Source organism: Sturnus vulgaris, chromosome W (genome assembly GCF_052056855.1).
Source record: "Sturnus vulgaris isolate bStuVul1 chromosome W, bStuVul1.hap1, whole genome shotgun sequence".
NCBI lineage: Eukaryota > Metazoa > Chordata > Aves > Passeriformes > Sturnidae > Sturnus > Sturnus vulgaris.
In genome coordinates, this window is record NC_142282.1 from 39,767,880 (window position 1) to 39,787,607 (window position 19,728).

At 42.8% G+C, this 19,728-nt stretch overlaps 1 protein-coding gene across 1 annotated transcript in view; it reads right to left on the reverse strand.

Moving 5' to 3' along the window:
* Positions 1-19,026, reverse strand: part of LOC148220165 (syncytin-A-like) — a 54,871-nt gene extending 35,845 nt beyond the window's left edge. The window contains 2 exon segments of the mRNA XM_088155793.1: positions 18,289-18,402; positions 18,405-19,026. Coding sequence (XP_088011919.1) covers positions 18,289-18,402; positions 18,405-19,026 — 736 coding nt within the window.
* Positions 19,027-19,728: the final 702 nt, after the last annotated feature.

Here is a 19,728-nt window from a genome sequence, read left to right on the forward strand (position 1 = left end):
CCAATATAATGAAAAAGTATATAAGAGAATTGTTTTAAGCTAACTGGTGTGCTTCTGGCAGTTTGCCAAGCACTCCATACTGTCCCTTTTATCCCTTATTAAACTATGAAAAATTTTAAAGAGTTAGCCTTGTTTCTCACACCAGGAAGAACCAAGATAGCATAGGGGCCTTCTACCACTCCCACGAGCTTGGCGTTCTGGAATTTGTTTTGTCTTTCTGCCCAGGGAAAGGCCATGGAAAATTACTGGGAAAACTAGCTACTAATACAATAGATTACAGAGCTGCAAATATATGTGCGAAGAATACAGAGAACATATAAAAGAAAAAAAGGCAAAACCCAAAACGGCATAATTCCCTTCCTTTCTTAGAGACTAACAAGACTACCTTGTCTAGTATTATAAATGAGAGACAAAAGTCTCCATATTCAGCAAAATTTAGATTGCTTTATTTGATATAGAAAGAGCAAGCAGCACGCTGGGGAACGCGAGGGGTCACCGCCCACTCCACGCTCCACTGAACCTCGCTTTGCAGCCTCTTCTTATACTGTGGGTTCTCGTTGTTCACAAATTCACAAAGCCTTTGGGTGATAATCAGTCACAGATAGCCATCTGGTCCTTGCAGACGACCACCAGGGAAGTTCTGGAGGTCGGGTCTTTGTAGATAACCACTAGAGAAGTTCTGGGAGTCTGGTTTTTGGGATAGGCAGTATTGATCAAAGGCAGGAAGGGCTTTTTGGGAAGTCCAATTTTGCAAGCTGGTAGCCGATACAACTTATTTGAAAAACATAACATATTATAATGTAACATAATACAACATAATATAACATAACAAGGTGATTTTAAAGAGAATTATTTAATCATATTATTTCCTTTATCTAGTATCCATGCTTCACTTTAGAGCTTAGTATTCTGGTTTATACAAACCCCAATGCTTTTGTGATTAACACGAATCTTTTATCAATTGTCACATCTAGTCTCTACTCCATATTTAACCATACCACTGGTTTACACAATCAGCCATCCCACTGGTTATTATACAGATGCCAACTAGAACTACAGCTACTATGAACACACTTTATGCAGGCCCAGTTTGGTAACCAGGAAGTGAGTATACTTGTAAATGTGGTAACTGCACCACTTGATTAGCGGCTTGTCTTCATTTTCTTCTGTCTTCACTCAGAGTCAGGATTAAAAACATGAAGGAGATGAATTTTCTTGTGTTCGGGCTTGGTTGTTTATTAAATCTTATCTAAAGTACAGAGAGTTCTGCAACACTTCTAGCTACCAGCTAAAAGCCAGCAAAACGGAGGCCTGAATCTAGCTCGTTACAAGGCCTTTTAAAGCTAAACAGTCCAATAGAGAATTAACACCTATATTATTTATACTTTTGACCCAATAACCAAACTCATGTGACCTGCAGTGCAGCACTAACTATCCAACCAGAAACTACTACCTGAAATCATGAAGAAGGAAGAAGACAGAGACAGCACCCAAAATCTTTCATCTTGTCCCATATCTATTATATATTCTAAAACCTTCAAATTCAAAGCCATTCACCATGTGAAATCACACACTTCTATTTTAAATACACACCCGTGACTAACTCCATCATCCACACTTGGAAGCCTTCTCCAAGGCCTCAAGTCAAAAGCAGTGCTCTCCCGGGGGACAGTGTCAGAAAGCTGTGTTGGTTTGAAAGTAAAACCAGTGAGACACTCCAAGTCAGTAATACAATTTTATAGGAAAAAAAGAGAAAAAATAAAATACATGCAATAATACAAAAGAAAAACCATGACAGAGTCAGAATACAACCTGACACCCTGTCAGTCAGGGTTTTGGTAGCAGTCCCATTAAATGGTGGCTGCAGTCCTCCTGGATGACAGATGTGGTTCAGTTGAAGCAGTGGTCCTGTAGAAGGGGGCAGTTTTCCTCCAAAGGTCCAGCGATGATGTGGAAAATGTCCAACTTCCCTCTGGGATCCAGTGGAAAGGGCTGCTTTTGCGTCCCAAACCCCAGTTTTTTATCTATGTAGGAAAGGCTTGGCTCCTGCCCCTGGGTGGAGCATCTCCCGATGGGATGATGCAATCTTATCAGTCATACAATAGGACTTAATGGCCCATTAACAGAATATATCTTCTGGAGGAAGGATGGGTTGTGAAAAGATAACGATGATCATCCCCCTGATTTTTTCAGATGGCCCATTAGCAGAGGATATCTCCCACAGAGATAAGGATCATCACCCCTCCCACATTTCAACAGATGGTGATAGAATACACATTTTTGCATTGTACCCCAGGACAAAAGCACAGAAAGCTCAAAACTGCCAGGTTTCTGGGTTCCAACATGTACTGAAGATATTCAAGATTCAGTGAACTTCTTTGAGAGCTACCTGGTGTAGAATTTGACTTTGCTTTCAAATTTCAACCAAATCCTTAATAATTCTTTCATTCTGATCTGACATAAGAACAACAACCAGTGTTAATGATTTTGTGACTAGTAGAAAACTAAGAGCCATTCGGTTTTGTCAATAACCTTAATATGATCAAATATTATATTTGAAATCACAGCCCCATGGACACAGGCATGATATTTATCTAGGGTGCCCTGGCTTCATTATGAAATCAGACAGAAACACCAATTAGTGTAGTGGTTTAGATTCACCAATTTCAATATACTCATTTTCTGCTGTGAGATAGGATTAGGAGCAAATGCAAGGCAGGCTTAAAGAGTGTAAAGAAAACATTCATTCACAACATAAAGGAATAATAGAATTCAGAATAAAACCTTCAGACCATCCCTCCTCCCCTCTCCCACACCTTCTCAACCACAACATACAGAAACACTTAAGTCAGTTACCAACTTAAGGATAGTCCTTTTCAGTTCACTCTAGGGAGAGGAGTCTCCCCTTGTCAGGCCATAGGGACTTCTCCACAAGAGGAAAAAAAAGTTCTCTCGTGGCTTCACTCTTCACGAATAGCAGCTGCCCTGGGATCTGCAATCATTAAACTCCTCCCATCTTCACAGCCTTCCCAGAGCTGTGCTTATGGGCCATGTCAAGCTCATGGGGTATTACTTTTGAGGATGAGCTGTTCAAAAGCAAAGGTTCATTTATCTCTCTCTGTTCATACTCCATCTCTAGGAACAGAGATGTTCCCTCAGGGCAAAGGGTCTTCAGCACAGGTGCCTTTGCTTATGATCTACAAATTGAACACTCCAACCCCCCCATGTCTTTTTCCATGGTTTATAGGAATCTTTAGTGTATTATAGTCCATCCCCATAGCTTATAAAAGGCTTTTCAGCCTAAATTCCAGGCATCTCCTCATTCTCCTTCCATCTGGAACCTAACTCCTGCTCCACTGACCTTGGTGTCTTCTCTCTGCTGTTTTTCCTCTCACTCAAGGGAGGATTGAAGGTCTGCAAGTTTTATCTGAGCATTGAAAGGGTTAATATCTCACACGGAGAATGTAGAGTCTGTGGCTCAGAAGACTCAGGCCTCTGTGGGAGGCGCTTGCCCAGGCCAGAAACAGCAGCAAGTGGTCTGGAAAGGGGGGGGGGGGGGGGCGAGGGGGGGGGGAGACAAAGACGACTGGAACCTCAATCAGTCTCCCTGGGCTCAACTGGCACCCACTGCCGATAGCCATCCCCTCCTCCCTGCTGGGACACGCCAGCTTCCCAGACAGGGACGCCCGGTCCTACCCTCTGCCAGGCCCACAGGCCATGCAGTGGAGCCAGGCCCTGGTCCTGTTACCTTCACTCCTGCAAAGGACTTGGAATGGCCTTTTTCACTTAGCTTGTAAGGTTACTATTTCTCCATTTAACATAGTCTCCAGGCTGGAACAGATGGGCAGATGTGTCCAGATAACATGACAAATCTCTTGAGCTTCTGCAAAGTGGAACTTCAAAGTTGTTAAATACTTTTTAAAGTCTATTTTCTCCCTCATATAGATTTCTTCCATAATATATGCAATTTTATATGGCCTGCCATGCAATATTTCATAAGGAATCATGATGTCTCACCACCTTGGTTGCATGCAGATTCTTAGCAAGACTATAGGCAAGACTTGAATCCATATCATGGATGTTTCTGACAAATTTTACTAATCTGTGTTCTGTGGGTTCCATTCACACATTCAGCCTTACCATTAGTCTGGGGTATATAGGGAATGTACAGATCTCAGACATTTCCCAAAGTTTGACTAACTTCCCTGATTACTGGGGATCAACCCCAAAGGAATCTCAAACCTTTGGACTTATATGATTGGGTAAAACTTCTACCACCTCTCTGCTATGTTAGTGCAACACAGGTAAGCTTTAGACCATCCACTAAAGGTGTCAACTAACACCAATACAAACCTGTTTCTTTCTTTGTTTGGCAACTCAGCAGAATCTATTTGACAATAATTTCCAGGAAAATCTCCTGCCTCTGTGTCTTGGTTTGAAAGACAGGTGTCTACTAGGGAAGGCAGAACCCTCCCTTAAAATGGAGAATATAAATCCCCTCCTGTTGCTGTAGGGGCGGGCGCGACACACAAAAGGCACACTACACTTCAAAAGGCTAATACCTGTTTATTACAACATCGCACTGTCTTTTATACCCTCTGTACAGTTTACAATTTCTTATTGGTCACAATTGGTCCACATAACAATCATTGGCGGAAAGTTCTCCATCCCTATTCTTCCCAGAACCTTTCTAAAAATACTTTCCACAGCTGTGGGTTTTTTTTCTAGTTATCTTCTTTTCTCTTTCCTCTCTTCTTAGTCTCCATGCCAACAGCTTTGGTCAGAGAATACTTCTCAAAACAAACCTCATTCATTAACCTTCTCTAACCCACAGACCAACTGTGGGTCCTACTATACCCTCCCTCCGAATTATTATAATTTTGAAATTAAGGGGCTCTCAGGCAAAGATATGAAGATAGGAATAACAGTTCTTTACTAGTATGTACAACAAGGCAAGCAAAACAACTATGAATTAACAACAAACAGAATCAGGGACTCTGTTACAGTCTTTTCGGCCGAGACGGGAAAGGATGGAGGAGAGGCTTTGCTTCACAAAACCCTGGAGCAGTTGGTCCCGGTGCCCCTGCAGGACTCTGAAGAGCACTAAGCCAGAATGGCAGGAATGAGCAAAAGATCCCTGGCTGGTGGACAAGATGCATCAGAAATTCTGCTACAGTAGTTGGAACTGCTGGATGTCCCGGCAGAGCAGGGGGTAGGACACTACAATGTAGAGCAACCCAGAGCAGTGCCGAAGAAGCAGCGGGGATGGGGCAGCAGTACAGTGGGGCAGTGGCTCTGAGCAGGGCAGGGAGAGGCCAGCTCAGGATTCCCAGGCACTCGAGCAGATGGTGATAGGTCCTTCTTTTAGTGAGGTAAGTGTTAATAAGGTCCCAGGTGAGTGGCTGCTCTCACGAGCAGAGGCTCACCCTGCTGCCCGAAACCCCAAGTAAAACACAAACTAACAGAGTGTCAGTTTATGCGGTGCTTTATTCAGGGCCCGGGGACCTGCGGACTCGCGTCCTAAGTCAGGATCCCGCTGGTTCCCTTTTTAGAGGGTTTTTTATACCCTTTTTACAAATGGTTTATGTGCAGAAGTACACATTCTTCTGTAGATACATTCACCTTGAAGATAGCATTTTGGCGTCATAAATCCTACATGGTTGCTTATCTTAGGACTATAGTGTTCTCCTCCTCAATCTCTCTCTGGCGCCACTGCCTCAGGACTATAGTGTTCTCCCCCTCAATCTCTCTCTTATGCCACTGCCCACCACCAGTACTTTATTTATGTTTAGACTTTAACCTTATCACTAACGGTTCTGCATGCTCTCAGCACAGCACACTCTTAAGTTAGTTTCCCAGGGCCTACTCTGGGGACTGCAGTCTTCAAGCCTTAGCATTACTACTACTATTATGGTTTATACACTTTATATTCTAATATTCAGGATTTCTAGTCCATACGGTAACAACTCCCCCCTTTTGAGCATTCTTCAGAGCCTTCTGCAAGGATGCTCAATTCTTCCAAGTGATAGTTTCCAGATATGATGGTGGAGGGTTGTTTCAGGAAGTTGGTTGAATCACTTCTTTTCGAGTCAGGGCCTTCATGATTTGCCGTGTATGTGTTCCTTCTTTAGCAATTATTCCTAAAAGACACCTATACATAATCACAATTACTACAATGATTATTACAATCATTATTCCATTTTGAATAATTGAGGATAACCAACCAGAGACCTGGATTCCTAAAGAACTGAATAAAGCTCCAACCCAATTATGTTCTGCATTCTTTTGTACTTCATGTATGTTTAGTTCAATTCGCTCCAATTGACCTATATCCTTTTCTACTTCCTTCGTGACATTTGGGATATGTACACAACAGTGATCATCCCCTCCTTGTAAATATCCACAAACTCCGTGTTCCTTTAATAAGAGCAGATCTAATGCCATTCTATTCTGGATTGTCATCCTGGTTGTGGCTTGTAATTGTATATTAAGATCTCTAAATCCCTTCTTTGTTACTGCTGCCAATCTTTCTGTCTGCTCTAGTAATTTATATAACATTTCCCGGTTTCTATATGTAGATACAGGTGCAAATAAGGATTCAAGCATCCAACCGAATTTTACACTTTCCCCCGGTTCGTGCCATTCATTCTCTAGATTTTCTGCTTCGACTATCTCAGGGCTTAATCCCCTTTTCGTCCTTTTCTCTTGGTCCTCCTTGGTTAATTTGGACTGTTTCCAAAATGGACATAAGGTTGGTATCCCTAACGTTATTTGAGTAATCGGACCACCTATCGGTAAATGTGTAGTCCATTGGCCATGTCCCATTACCCAGACTGAATTTCCGGGGCTTCGTACTGTGGTTGATTGACAATCTTTCCGAGCTCCTTTTAATTCTCCCGTTATTGTATGGTTGTATCTCTGACATTCACATCCCCATTTCAACAACACCCGAACGGGTACCAATCCAATTTGGGATTCTGGGGTATCACAGGTTATGACTTTACTACAGTTCCAACCTGATATTTGGGCTAGTCTGCTGTGGTGCACTGTTTCAACTTCGAGGGCCCCTGGATGTTCCTGTTTTCTTGACCACTCGATACACCAGTGTATTGATCCGATATAACTATAGGGTTCGAGTAGGCTAGGACCCCAAATTGCTTTCCATTGCTCCCACTCTTCTTTCCCTTCCTGACACACTATCTCATGATAATAATCTACTACAGGTTTTCTTCTTTTCTGATTTACTTCAAATGTGCACCACCCAACATTGTTGTATTGACCTATTTCAGTGAATACAGAATTTGGTAATTTTAAACATTCCGATCTTTGCCCTGGGGTTGACCACCGTCTTCCATAGGTATAAACCTCTTCTACTATTCTAGTGCGATTTCGTAGCTCTCTGTGGCATTTCCTCGTTCCATTTACTATTTTTGGGGGCATTTCTCCTAATGGGATGATTCCCCACGGTATAGGGTCACTTGCTGCCTTTGGCAAGGGCAAACACGCTGTTATCGCTGTTACATTTTGCATTTTCCCAAAATCCCTAATTAATCCCACTACCAAATTCTCTTGCCCCAATTCCTGTTTCTCATTTTCCATTTCTTTTGCTTGTTGGACCATTCTAGTTTTTCTCATCCTGCAAAGATTCCCTAATTTAAGAGTACAATTGATTCTCAATGAAGGACCATCCCACATGTCAATTCTCATACTTGTGGGTGTTACTTGTATTGGATAAGAATGCCCTTCTGTCTTAAAACCCTCCACCAAAATTTTTACATCTAAGTTCCCATAATCGAAACTTTCCCTAATCCATACCATGCATGAAAATTGACCAACCTGGGCTTTTTGCAAGTGTGAGATCATTAGGGTAGTATTACCTTTCTGCTGTTTCATATCCCAAATTGTCACAATTTCTTCTGAAAATACCTTATTTGTAGTGATCAATTTCCATTTCGTCTTTACTTCATCGAATCCAGCTCCCTGGTTATCAGAAAACAAACAGGTTAGATTTACATTTGCCCCTTGTGGTACAATCACTGTTGGTTTAGGGACAGTAACTTTAACAAAGGCATCTCCGATACGAGCAATGCTCAACATTAACATCGCAATCAAGGCCTCGCCCTGAACACCAGTTTTGTGTCGGTTAGAGGTTGGACTTCCCATCGTGACGGGACTTTCTTGATTCGGGTGTAGTGTATCCAATTGTCGATCCCTTGGACCTTTACGGCTGTGTATGTAGTCATAATCACTTGTCGGGGACCGTCCCATGTTTCTTTTAGTGGTTCCACATTCCAGTTTTTAATGTAGACTTGGTCTCCAGGCTGTATATCGTGGACGGGATTCTCCAGAGGCAAAGGTCGATTCCACTGCAACGCCCCCCGTAGTGCTGTAAGAGTCTTATTGAGAGACAAAATGTAATTTACCAGTACCTGATCTCCCACCACATTCGGGTCCCCTTTGTAAGTTGCAGCATGATAGGGTTTGCCGTATAAAATTTCATACGGACTTACTCCTACCTTGTCTCTAGGTTTGATTCTGACCCTTAACAGAGCTAAAGGTAATGCTTGAGGCCATTGTATCTTTGCTTCTTGGCAGATTTTCTTAATTTGGCCTTTTAGTGTCTGATTCATTTTTTCTACTTGTCCACTAGACTGAGGTCTCCAAGGTGTATGGAGATTCCATGTTATCCCAAGTACCTTAGCCACTTCTTGCACTATTCCTGCCACAAAATGAGGTCCCCTATCAGAGGACATCCCTAGTGGGATTCCAAACCTAGGGATGATTTCTCGAAGTAAAGTTTTAATCACTTCTTTTGCTTGGTTTGTTCTACATGGGAATGCCTCTGGCCAGCCTGAGAAGGTACATACATAGACTAAAACATACTTATACCCCTGTGCTTTTGGTAATTCTGAAAAATCTATCTGCCAATAATCTCCTGGCTGTGGGCCTATTTGCAATTTTCCCATTTGCACTTGCCTACGTGTCATTGGGTTGTTCTTAATACAAACTGGACACATTGCATTGATCCTTTTGGCCATTGTTAACATCTGATTGGAGATTATTTCTTGTTTTAGAAATTGCACTAAAGCTTCTGCTCCCCAATGGCATTTGTTATGTTCAATTTCTAATATCATTCTCATTATTTTTGTTGGCAATATCACTTGTCCTACGGCAGTTACATACCATCCAGCCGCATTCTTCTTAGCTTGTACTAGCCGTGCTAATTTTTCGTCTTCTGGTAGGTATACTGGTACTTCGTCCATGAAAGCTTCCGCAGGGTTGGTACGTGCTGGTAGCAACGCCATTTGGGTCCATACCTCGCGAGCAGCCTGTCTGGCTGCTCTGTCAGCCAGACGATTTCCCTGGAATGCTCTTTCTTCTCCCTGCTGGTGTCCTTTTACATGCATTACTGCTACCGCCTGGGGCTTATGTACTGCTTCCAGTAGTTGCACAATTTGTTCTCGGTGTTTGATTGACGAACCCTGTGAATTTAATAGTCCTCTCTCCTTCCATAATGCCCCATGTACATGTATTACCCCAAATGCATATTTAGAATCAGTCCAAATATTTACTCTTTTCCCTTGACTCAATTCCAAGGCTCGGATGAGGGCTTGGATTTCAGCTTGTTGTGCTGATGTTCCGGGAGCCAGGGCTCTGGCTTCTATAACCTGTCTTAGAGTTACCACTGCATACCCGGCGTACCTGGTTCCATTCTCCACGAAACTAGATCCATCGGTATACAGCTCCCATTCAGGTTCGTCTAAGGGCTCATCCTTTAGATCCTTGCGGGTAGCGTATACCTGTTCGATGGTCTCCACACAGTCGTGTACCAGGTTGCCTTCTTCTTGGGTGGCTCTAAGAAATTCGGCTGGATTGAGATGGTTAGTTACCTTCATTTCAACATCATCATGTTCCCTAAGGATTGCCTGGTATTGCAGCATACGGCTGGAGGAGAGCCAATGCCCCCCCTTTTGTTCCAACACTGCTATTACCATATGTGGGACAAACACTTCCATTTTCTGCCCCATAGTTAGTTTTCTAGCTTCTTGTATCAGAAGCACTGTTGCAGCAACAGCTCTAAGGCAGCCAGGCCATCCAGCGCTTACTGGATCCAGTTGTTTTGAGAAGTACCCCACCGGGCGCTTCCATGTTCCCAATTTTTGTGTCAACACCCCAATCCCCAGTCTTTGCCTCTCATTTACATATAGCTGAAAGGGTTTTGTGAGATCTGGCAACCCTAATGCAGGTGCCTCTTTTAAGGCTTGCTTCAAGTTCTGAAATGCCTTTTCTTGTATTTTATTCCATTTAAATTCAGGATTCTTGACTGCCTCATACAGAGGTTTTGCTTTTAGTCCAAATTCTGGAATCCACAACCGACACCACCCTGCCATTCCTAAAAAGGACCTTAACTCTTGTGGATTTCGAGGTGTTGGTATAGCACATATGGCCTGGATCCGGTTCACCCCTAATTTCCGAACTCCTTGTGATATCTCGCATCCCAAATAAATGACTTGTGTTCTTACCAGCTGGGCCTTTTCTTTTGACACTCTGTATCCAGCTTGTCCGAGCATGTTGAGGAGTTCAATGCTGAGTCTGCGACAGATGTCTTCTTCTGTTGAGGCTAGAAAAATATCATCTACGTACTGTAAAAGAATAAATGAGGAAGGTGACTCCTTTACCTGAGTTAGTCTCCATTCTTCTAGTTCCCGGGCTAATTGGTTTCCGAAGATGGTTGGAGAATTCTTGAATCCTTGTGGTAAGCGTGTCCAGGTGAGCTGTCTTTTCCGTCCTGTAGCAGGATTTTCCCATTCGAAAGCAAAAATTTTCCTACTTTCAAATGCCAAAGGGATACAGAAGAATGCATCTTTCAAGTCAATTACTGTGAACCATTTAAATATCTCCGAGACAGCTGTTAGCAATGTATATGGATTTGCTACTACTGGATGAATATCCTTTGTTATATTATTAATTGCCCTCAGATCTTGAACTAACCTGTACTTACCATTGGACTTCTTTACCGGAAATATGGGGGTATTGAATTCTGATTCACATTCCTGTAATATCCCTAAACTGACAAACTGATCTATTAAGGGTGCTACTCCTTTCCGAGCCTCCAGTTTCAGAGGGTACTGCCTTATCCGTACGGGTTGTGCTCCTTCCTTCAATTCCACAACTACCGGTTGTGCTGCTTTTGATTTTCCAGGAATCCCTATTTCCCATACCCATGGTACCACAGCCTGTTCTATTTCTGTGGGGATTTCTGTTGCCTCTACTTCTTTCACTGTAAATAATTTGGCTATATTATCTTCTGGAATTTCTAATTTTACCCTTCCTTTTTCAAAGATTATTTTTGCCTCTAACATTGATAACAAATCCCTCCCTATTAATGATTCTGGGCTATTTGGCATATATAAAAATTGATGATCAAATTCTTTCCCCCCAAACTTTATATCCAACGGACGTAAAAATGCCCTTTCTTCCACCTGTCCTGTAACCCCTACCACCCGAATGGTAGAATCACTTAGAGGTCCTAATTTGGTGTTAATAGCAGAATATGTAGCCCCCGTATCTACTCTAAATTCCAATGGTTCCCCGTCTACTTCTAAGACTACCTTCAGATCCCGATCTAGTCAGCTTTGATTCTGGTAGCTTCCCATCATAAAGGCTTGGGCGACACCTTGTGGCCCTCCACGAACTGCACGTGAATTATTTATCAACCCCTCCCCGCTATTCAGCCCGAATCCCATACCTTGATTAAGTGGACATTCGTTTTTCCAGTGTCCTCTGTTCTTGCACAAGGCACACTGATCCAATCCCAATCTCATTTTTCCTTGTCCCATTTGTAATTGGTTTGGGAATCCCCTTCCACCCATCGAAATTCCTCCCCTAGCCATTCCTCGCCCCCGTCCGCGCCCCCGGCCACCTCCCCACATACCATTCCCCGTTATCTGCTGTAGTACTGCCAACATACTAGCTTGTTGCTTCTTAGCAGTCTCTTTTTCCCTATTATTATATACCTTCCACGCAACTTCTAAAAGTTTATCCAAATTCCGTGTATCTTCCCCTTCTAATTTCTGCAACTTTTTCCGAATATCCTCTTGGGATTGTCCCATAAAAATTAAAGCTAGCTGCAATTTCCCTGATTCCCCTTCAATTTCCAAACTGGTATATTTTCGAGCAGTTTCCTTAAGCCTTTCTAAGAAAGCTGACGGGGACTCATTTTTCTCCTGCTTCACTGAATACAGCTTGGACCAGTTTAACGTCTTAGGTATCCCGCTCCGTATTCCTTCTATCAACAATTCTTGATAAGCCTTAAGTCTATGGTAACCCCCTGTTGAATTAACATTCCACTCTGGATCCTCCCGCGGCACCAAATCGTTTAATGTACCATCCGCTATTTGCAACCTAATCATTTCTCGTGCCTTTTCCCTCATAGCTCTAAACACCATCTCTTTCTCAGTAGAGTCCATTATTGTATCCAGTAAAACCTGTAAATCATTCCAGTCTGGATTCTGTGTTTTAATCACCATTTTCACTACCCTTGCCGCCCGTTCAGGATCCTCCCGATAAGCCCCCACAGACTGCTTCCAAATTAACAAATCATTAGGAGAAAAAGGAACTTTCACCATTACTCGTTCCCCGTGGGGTCCGACCGCTTCCCGCAACGGAGCCATCAATTGTGCATCCCTTTTTCCCTTCTTCTCCCGCCCGCTACGGGTCCTTTCACATAGAGGAGTACGCGGCTTATCAACGACTTTTCCTTTCTCTAAATCCCCCCCTTTTTCTTCCTCATCCACCTCTTCGTCCGACTCACTCGATTCACTCTCTTCCGGGGGGGGTGCACTAGGTGCTACCAACAGAGAAACATCCTCCTCAGGGTCTGACAACTTAACAGAATACCCCTTCCCTTTCTGCCACCCTTTGCAGCCCGCACAACCATCTGTTGCTGTTTTTAAGACCATGATGCCACACTCCTTCTGCCACTCTGGCTTATTTTTCAAATAATAAAACAAATCAAGATACGGGATTTCTTCCCATTTCTCATTATTTTGTAAGAAATGCATAAGAGGAGTTATAATATCAGGATTTAGAGTACCATTTCGGGGCCATTGCATACCCTCAGGTTCGTATTGGGGCCACACATGATTACAAAAATCAATCAATTTCTTTTTACTCAGTTCTTGACCAAATTTCCCCACCTTCCAATGTTGCAACAAACAGCCCAAGGGTGAATCATTCGGAATTTCCATCCCCGAACTAGCCAGAACTTTAAAGGTTTTAAAAGGCATCATAACACTCACACTCACACACTTTACTATTATTTCCACACTCACACACCCTTTACCACAATTCTTGCCTTTCTCGTCGCCGCGAGTGGCAAGTGCTGGATCTGCGCAATCACTGTTGCGTCTGACGACCAGCGCCTAGGCTTCCTTTTCCACAACCTTTAAGACGTCCTTTGCCCCCGGTGCGGGATCACCGTCCCGTCTTAATCGGCGGGCTTTCCCTTTCAATAAAGAATAAAGCACCTTGCGGGCTTACCTCACAGTCGTCCGTCAGGCGCGGGGTCGGGCACGGGTTGATGTCTCCCCAGAAATCACCTGGTGCCGGCGTGGAGTAGATCAGCTCGCGAACCGCCCCTGCCGCCTCCGGAGTCCTGCCGCGGTCGCCAAAACTGCTGCCCGAAACCCCAAGTAAAACACAAACTAACAGAGTGTCAGTTTATGCGGTGCTTTATTCAGGGCCCGGGGACCTGCGGACTCGCGTCCTAAGTCAGGATCCCGCTGGTTCCCTTTTTAGAGGGTTTTTTATACCCTTTTTACAAATGGTTTATGTGCAGAAGTACACATTCTTCTGTAGATACATTCACCTTGAAGATAGCATTTTGGCGTCATAAATCCTACATGGTTGCTTATCTTAGGACTATAGTGTTCTCCCCCTCAATCTCTCTCTTATGCCACTGCCCACCACCAGTACTTTATTTATGTTTAGACTTTAACCTTATCACTAACGGTTCTGCATGCTCTTAGCACAGCACATTCTTAAGTTAGTTTCCCAGGGCCTACTCTGGGGACTGCAGTCTTCAAGCCTTAGCATTACTACTACTATTATGGTTTATACACTTTATATTCTAATATTCAGGATTTCTAGTCCATACGGTAACAACCCCACAGAAGGAAAAATAGAAGCAGCTCCGGGCTGGGTTATGGGGAGTTCCTTTCCCCAAGCAACAGCAGCTTCCGAACTAGCGTGTCCTCTGGAAGCCGCAGAGCGAGAGCAAAAATATTAGCAACTACCCCAGCCCTTGTCCTTTTCCTGCTTCCAATCTTGAGGTGTCTCTGTCCCTCCAGAGAAACTCCGAAAAACCACAGGAGTTTCCCCTCCTGATGTCTCAAGCACCCAGCCATCAGTGCCTCTTTAGCAACTCAATGGGAAAGAATTCCACAAGTAACAAGGAAAGAAAAGGAAAGAAAAGAAAACCCAACCCTCAACACTTATATCTAGTACAACTCTTTTGTCCATGTTTGGGTTCTTTCTGGTGTAATAGTCCATTCGCTTTTCAGCGTTTGTGCCAGAAAACTCATGGTCCTATTGATCACACTTTGGGGCAAACCTTGACAATTCGATTTCCTTTTGTGGCACCACTGCTAAGATGCCTTTTTCTGCAGCCCCTTTTACTATTTTGTCAGCAAAACAATTCTTTAATTAGGGAGTTATTTTCCCGTTTTGCTGATGTGAAAAACAAGGTTCACTTTCCTGGTAAATTCTAAAAGGTTCAATAAAAAGACAATAGGAGACAAAGACAATAAAGCAAAGGGTTAAGATGGCCGGGTGCTTGGCATTCTGCCAAGACCACTCACTATCTCAGAAAACACTTCTTTAAATGCATCAGTATGTTACATATTCATAAAGCCTCATGCATTATTCAAAGACATTCCTTTGAGTTCCCCCAACCTGCCCCCCCCCCATCCTGTAAATCAACATTTTTTATTTCTCCTTGTGGCTCTGTCCTGTCACGAAGTCCCTGATAACGGACGATCAATAAATTCCTTCCCATGGGTTCTGGTGTCCATCACCGCCATCTTCATCCAGATAGGATAAACCAAGAATGTGAAGAGTTTACTGATTATCTTTTACCATTCTCTGGGTTAGTTACATGAAAAAAGCTTTTTACATCACCATACTATAGTCCAATAAATATATATATATTTATCATATTACTATTCCTAAGTTTTGTTAATAGCAGACCTAAAAGAAAGTATATTAAATACAGCAAAGTTTCCCAACATTATACATTGTACTGGTTTGAAAGCAAAACCAGTGAGACACTCCAAGTCAGAAATGCAATTTAATAGGAAAAAAGAGAAAAAAATTACATGCAATAGTACAAAAGAAAACTACTGACAGAGTCAGAATACAACCTGACACCCTGTCAGTCAGGGTTTTGGTAGCAGTCAGATTAAATGGTGGCTGCAGTCCTCCTGGATGACAGATGTGGTTCTGTTGAAGCAGTGGTCCTATAGAAGGGTGCAGTTTTCCTCCAAAGGTCCAGTGATGATGTGAAAAAGGTCCAATTTTCCTCTGGAATCCAGTGGGAAAAGGCTGTCTTGGTTTTCCAAATCTCAGATTTTATCTAGGTAGGAAATGCTTGGCTCCTCCCCCTGGGTGGAGCATCTCACAATGGGATGATGGAATTTTATCAGTCATGCAGTGAGACTCAATGGCCCATTAACAGAAGATATCCTCCTGTAGGAAGGATGAGTCCTGGGAAAGATGACTGCCCCACCTGGTTTTTATCAGATGGCCCATTAGCAGAGGATATCTCCCACAGAGATAAGGATCACTGCCCCTCCTGGTTTCAACAAATGGTGATAGAATACATACTTTTGGGCACATCTTTATATTGTAACCTAGGATATACATATAGCATTCATTTTAATATTTGCGAAAAGCCAATAATATAAGATGTACTTATAACACTGAGCTTTGCAATGCATAAAAGCTGCTTCTCTACATTCCCAAATATTCCTAGCAGTGCATAGGTCTGTGCAGTATGTTCAATTCCATTATCTTGAACAGTTGCCAGTCCTCTCTCCTAGATGACTGCTGTATTCTAGATTTTTCATTGATGTAATCAGTTAATCTCTCTGTGATGATGCATTTGATGGCAAGGCCTTTTCCCTGGTTACCTGGTTCATGGTTGTCACTGTGGAAGATCAGACAGCTACAGAAGCTGAGCTGGATAGTGCCACCGACCTCCTGGCCCTGGTACAGTGGAAGCTGTGGGATAGATAAACTCAAGGCAAGAACAGAAGTGAAGACATCATGTCTGGTCATTCTGAGTGCTGTGATGAAAGAATGTAACAAGGATATTGCTGGCAAAATAATGATTACCAAGAATATTTTGTTACTAAGGGAACAAGGGCAAAGGGGTCCGAGTGGAAAATTTTGTACTGAACTTAGAGACCTATAAATACTGGTAAACAAGTGTAATAAACAACTTTGCTTGCATAGCATGATCTGTGTCTCTCAATCCCTGCAAATGGTGTTCCCGTGTGAGGAACGACAATTCGCCTCTGGTGTCTGGCAGGAAGCTCCACAGAACTGGAAGTGCTGCTGAAAGGAAGCAGGAGCTGGTCGGCATCCATCCCTTCAGGTTTTGAAGGTGAGCTGTGGAGAACATGGACATGAATATGTCCTCAGAAGAAAAACATGTTTTCGAACTTGTGACTAAACTTTTAGACAAGCACAGCAAATCAGTTGCTTCTCATTCTCTTAAGCTGATTTTGCACTGGGCAAAATCACACTTTAAAGGGTTAAATGCCAGCACTGGTTTAACAACAGCAACTAAAGCTCAGGAGGGTGCCGGGAAAGAATTGTCTCCCCCTGCCTCCTCAGCAAATGACAAGGATTCTGCAGAGGAGCTTTTAACATCCCCCCTCTGCCTACGAACAACGAGAGATAAGGTTACAGTGAGGAGGTCTGCAGCTCGGCAGGGCAGACCCTTGCCACCTTCGGGCTGTGGGTGGAGAGCGGAGTTGGAACCCTACTACAACAACATTGGACTTTCTTTGCGAGTCACAATCCGATGGAAAGCAAGATGCTGGCACAGCTGATAAAGTTAGATCAGTGGTGCCAGCCTGTCTCGGGCTCCTGCGCGGTGCCCCTTCCCTCTCCCCCCCCACTTGGTGCCTGCGGAGAGCCGCCGATCAACTCTGTTGCCCGGCAGGATCATGGCCTGCGAGAAGTGCTGAGGCTATGGCACACTGCTATCAGAATGCCTAGAAGGCGCATTGAAATATGTTTGTTAAAATTAAGCTTGTATTTTCAGTGAACTGCGATTTTTAACAGGATTGTTTACTGGAGAGATAATTCACTGAGAACAATTAACTAAGTCCTATAACCTTAAATTTTATCTGTAGCAGTTTAATTCCTCCAGTAAATCCACATTACTGCTATTTCAGTCACGGAACACTTGTTTACCTACATATTGTTCAGTGATGTTTAACTGTTGTATGACAGATTTCCAATAACTTAATTGTAATGATAAAATCAAAATTAGGTAAATTCTTTTGTGTCTGGAATTTTTAAAGAAACACTCTCAATTCTAACTTCACTTTTGTTAAATTTAAGTGATATTAATTTTCAGTTCTGTTCTGTTTCAATTTAGTGCAGTTTAAGTGATGGTAAAATTCAATTCTATTGAATTTAAGTGTTGTTAAGTTTTCCTTCTGTTATTTTAAATTCCGTTAAGTGCTATTAAGATCAATTTGTGATCAGTTTCAGTAATGTTTACTTTAAATTCTCTTAAGTGTACTTTCTGTTATAGTTAAGTTTCAGTGAAATTGTCGTATCCCTCGGGGGTTCTCCCCTTGCAACAACTTCACCAGCTGTAAATTAAGCCAGACGGGTACAATGGTCTGCCAGGATATCCTTTAATCCACGTGGTCCACGAAGCAGTTTCCAAAAGCGATGTTATCCAAGGATAGGCAGGGATCAAAGACAAGGGTAAGGGGATCAGGTTCACAATACATAGGGAATACCTGTGGGCAAAGGTCCAATCCCGAAGGACTTGACCTTTTATGGCAAAGGTCTCAGACCAATCCAGAATTAGGGCTAGGAATAAGATTTACTTTGGAATGTGCTAATTAACATCTTCACAGTGCCCGGTTTGCCGGGGTCTCAGGTTTATGTCTCCTATTTCAGTTGATTCAATTACCACATCTGCCCCTTTTTTCTCGATTGCAAAGATCTTTGGTAAAGAATTTTGAAAAACTCTTGACATACAATTTAACAAACAGGGTAACAACATAAACACAATAAAAATAATTGCAAAAATCAGTAAAACTATTTTGATTAAAGATAGGGCCCAACTAGATAAGTTCCAATTTTTAAATAGTCATCCTCCTTTTGTAACTTCTTGAATCCTTTTTTGAGAATCTGAATGCTGTGATGAATGGACTCGCTGTGATCAGAAAGGTTCATACAACACATGCCTTCGAAGTCCTGGCAGCCGTGCCCATGTGCCAAGAGTAGAAAGTCTATTGCTGCCCTGTTTTGCAAGGTGGCGTGCCTGATTGCATCTACATCTGAGAGCAAGCCACTTAATGCAAGGGAGGTAGCATTGGTTTGTTTAATTAGGAGGCATCCGAGATTATCTAATTGACCTAAGGCTTTTGCTGCAGCCATCCAGGGCAGTAAAAGGGAGACAGCTATTCTTTTGCCTTTACTCCAATATGTGACATCATCATTGCAATTAGATTCAAAGTAATGTGTAGATCTTTTTGCTCTATTCTTTTTGCTGTGGATCATTTTTATGTTGGGTGCCAGCAAAGTAAGCCTCCCCAAGCTACAAGGCCCACCCTTAATACGTGATGGTATTCCAGGACATGCTCTGTCCCCATAAATTAGAAACACACCCTGTGGTAGCTGGAGTGGGTAATTATTGGACCGAGAAGTGACAGGGGAGGTATAAATACACCATTGGCTCTGATTTTTTTTAAGTTGGGTAGTATGGGGAAACATCTTTCCTAATAATTTTTCTTTCTTCTATGATTGTGGGTCTTTCAATCATTTCCCACTTTGATTTTTGTGTAAGGTTTTCTTGCAAAACCAATTTTCACAGAGCCAAGAATTTCTAGCTCCTGGGATTCTAGTGATGCATGTGGGAGCTTCTGGGTCCAGAGATCCCAGGCATCTACAGGGTTATGTTTCCATATGCCATTAGGATTGCTATCTTTCATACGAGTGGTATTATCAGGTATTCGCCATACATTTGCAGACAGCCCTACTAGGCAGGTGGAAAAGGAGTCATCAGGGCTAGCAACAGACAAGCACAGGATGTCTTGCTTTATGGCTTTTGCCAGAGTTACCCATACGTTTTGGTTTGGCTGCCAGACTATCCAGGTCTTTATGAGGCGCATGGAGCTGATTAGGATGGTAGAAATGAGCGGGAGTCCCTTTGGAGTCATATTTGATGGAACAATCTGTGAGAAAGCTAAGAAAATTAGGGAAGTATAACAATTTTGCAGCAGATAGGTGGTTGTTCTCAGGACGTCCTCTCTTCAGATTCCTTTTGGGATTCTTCTTGTGGAGCATTTTGGTGTTCCTGTAAAGGCTGTAGATATGGTTTTACATTTTTTGCTGGAACTCAGCAGGGTCCTCTATCTGTAAAGACACAAACATATCCTCTTCTCCAGGTAATTAGTGGGAAAGGCCCTAGAATTT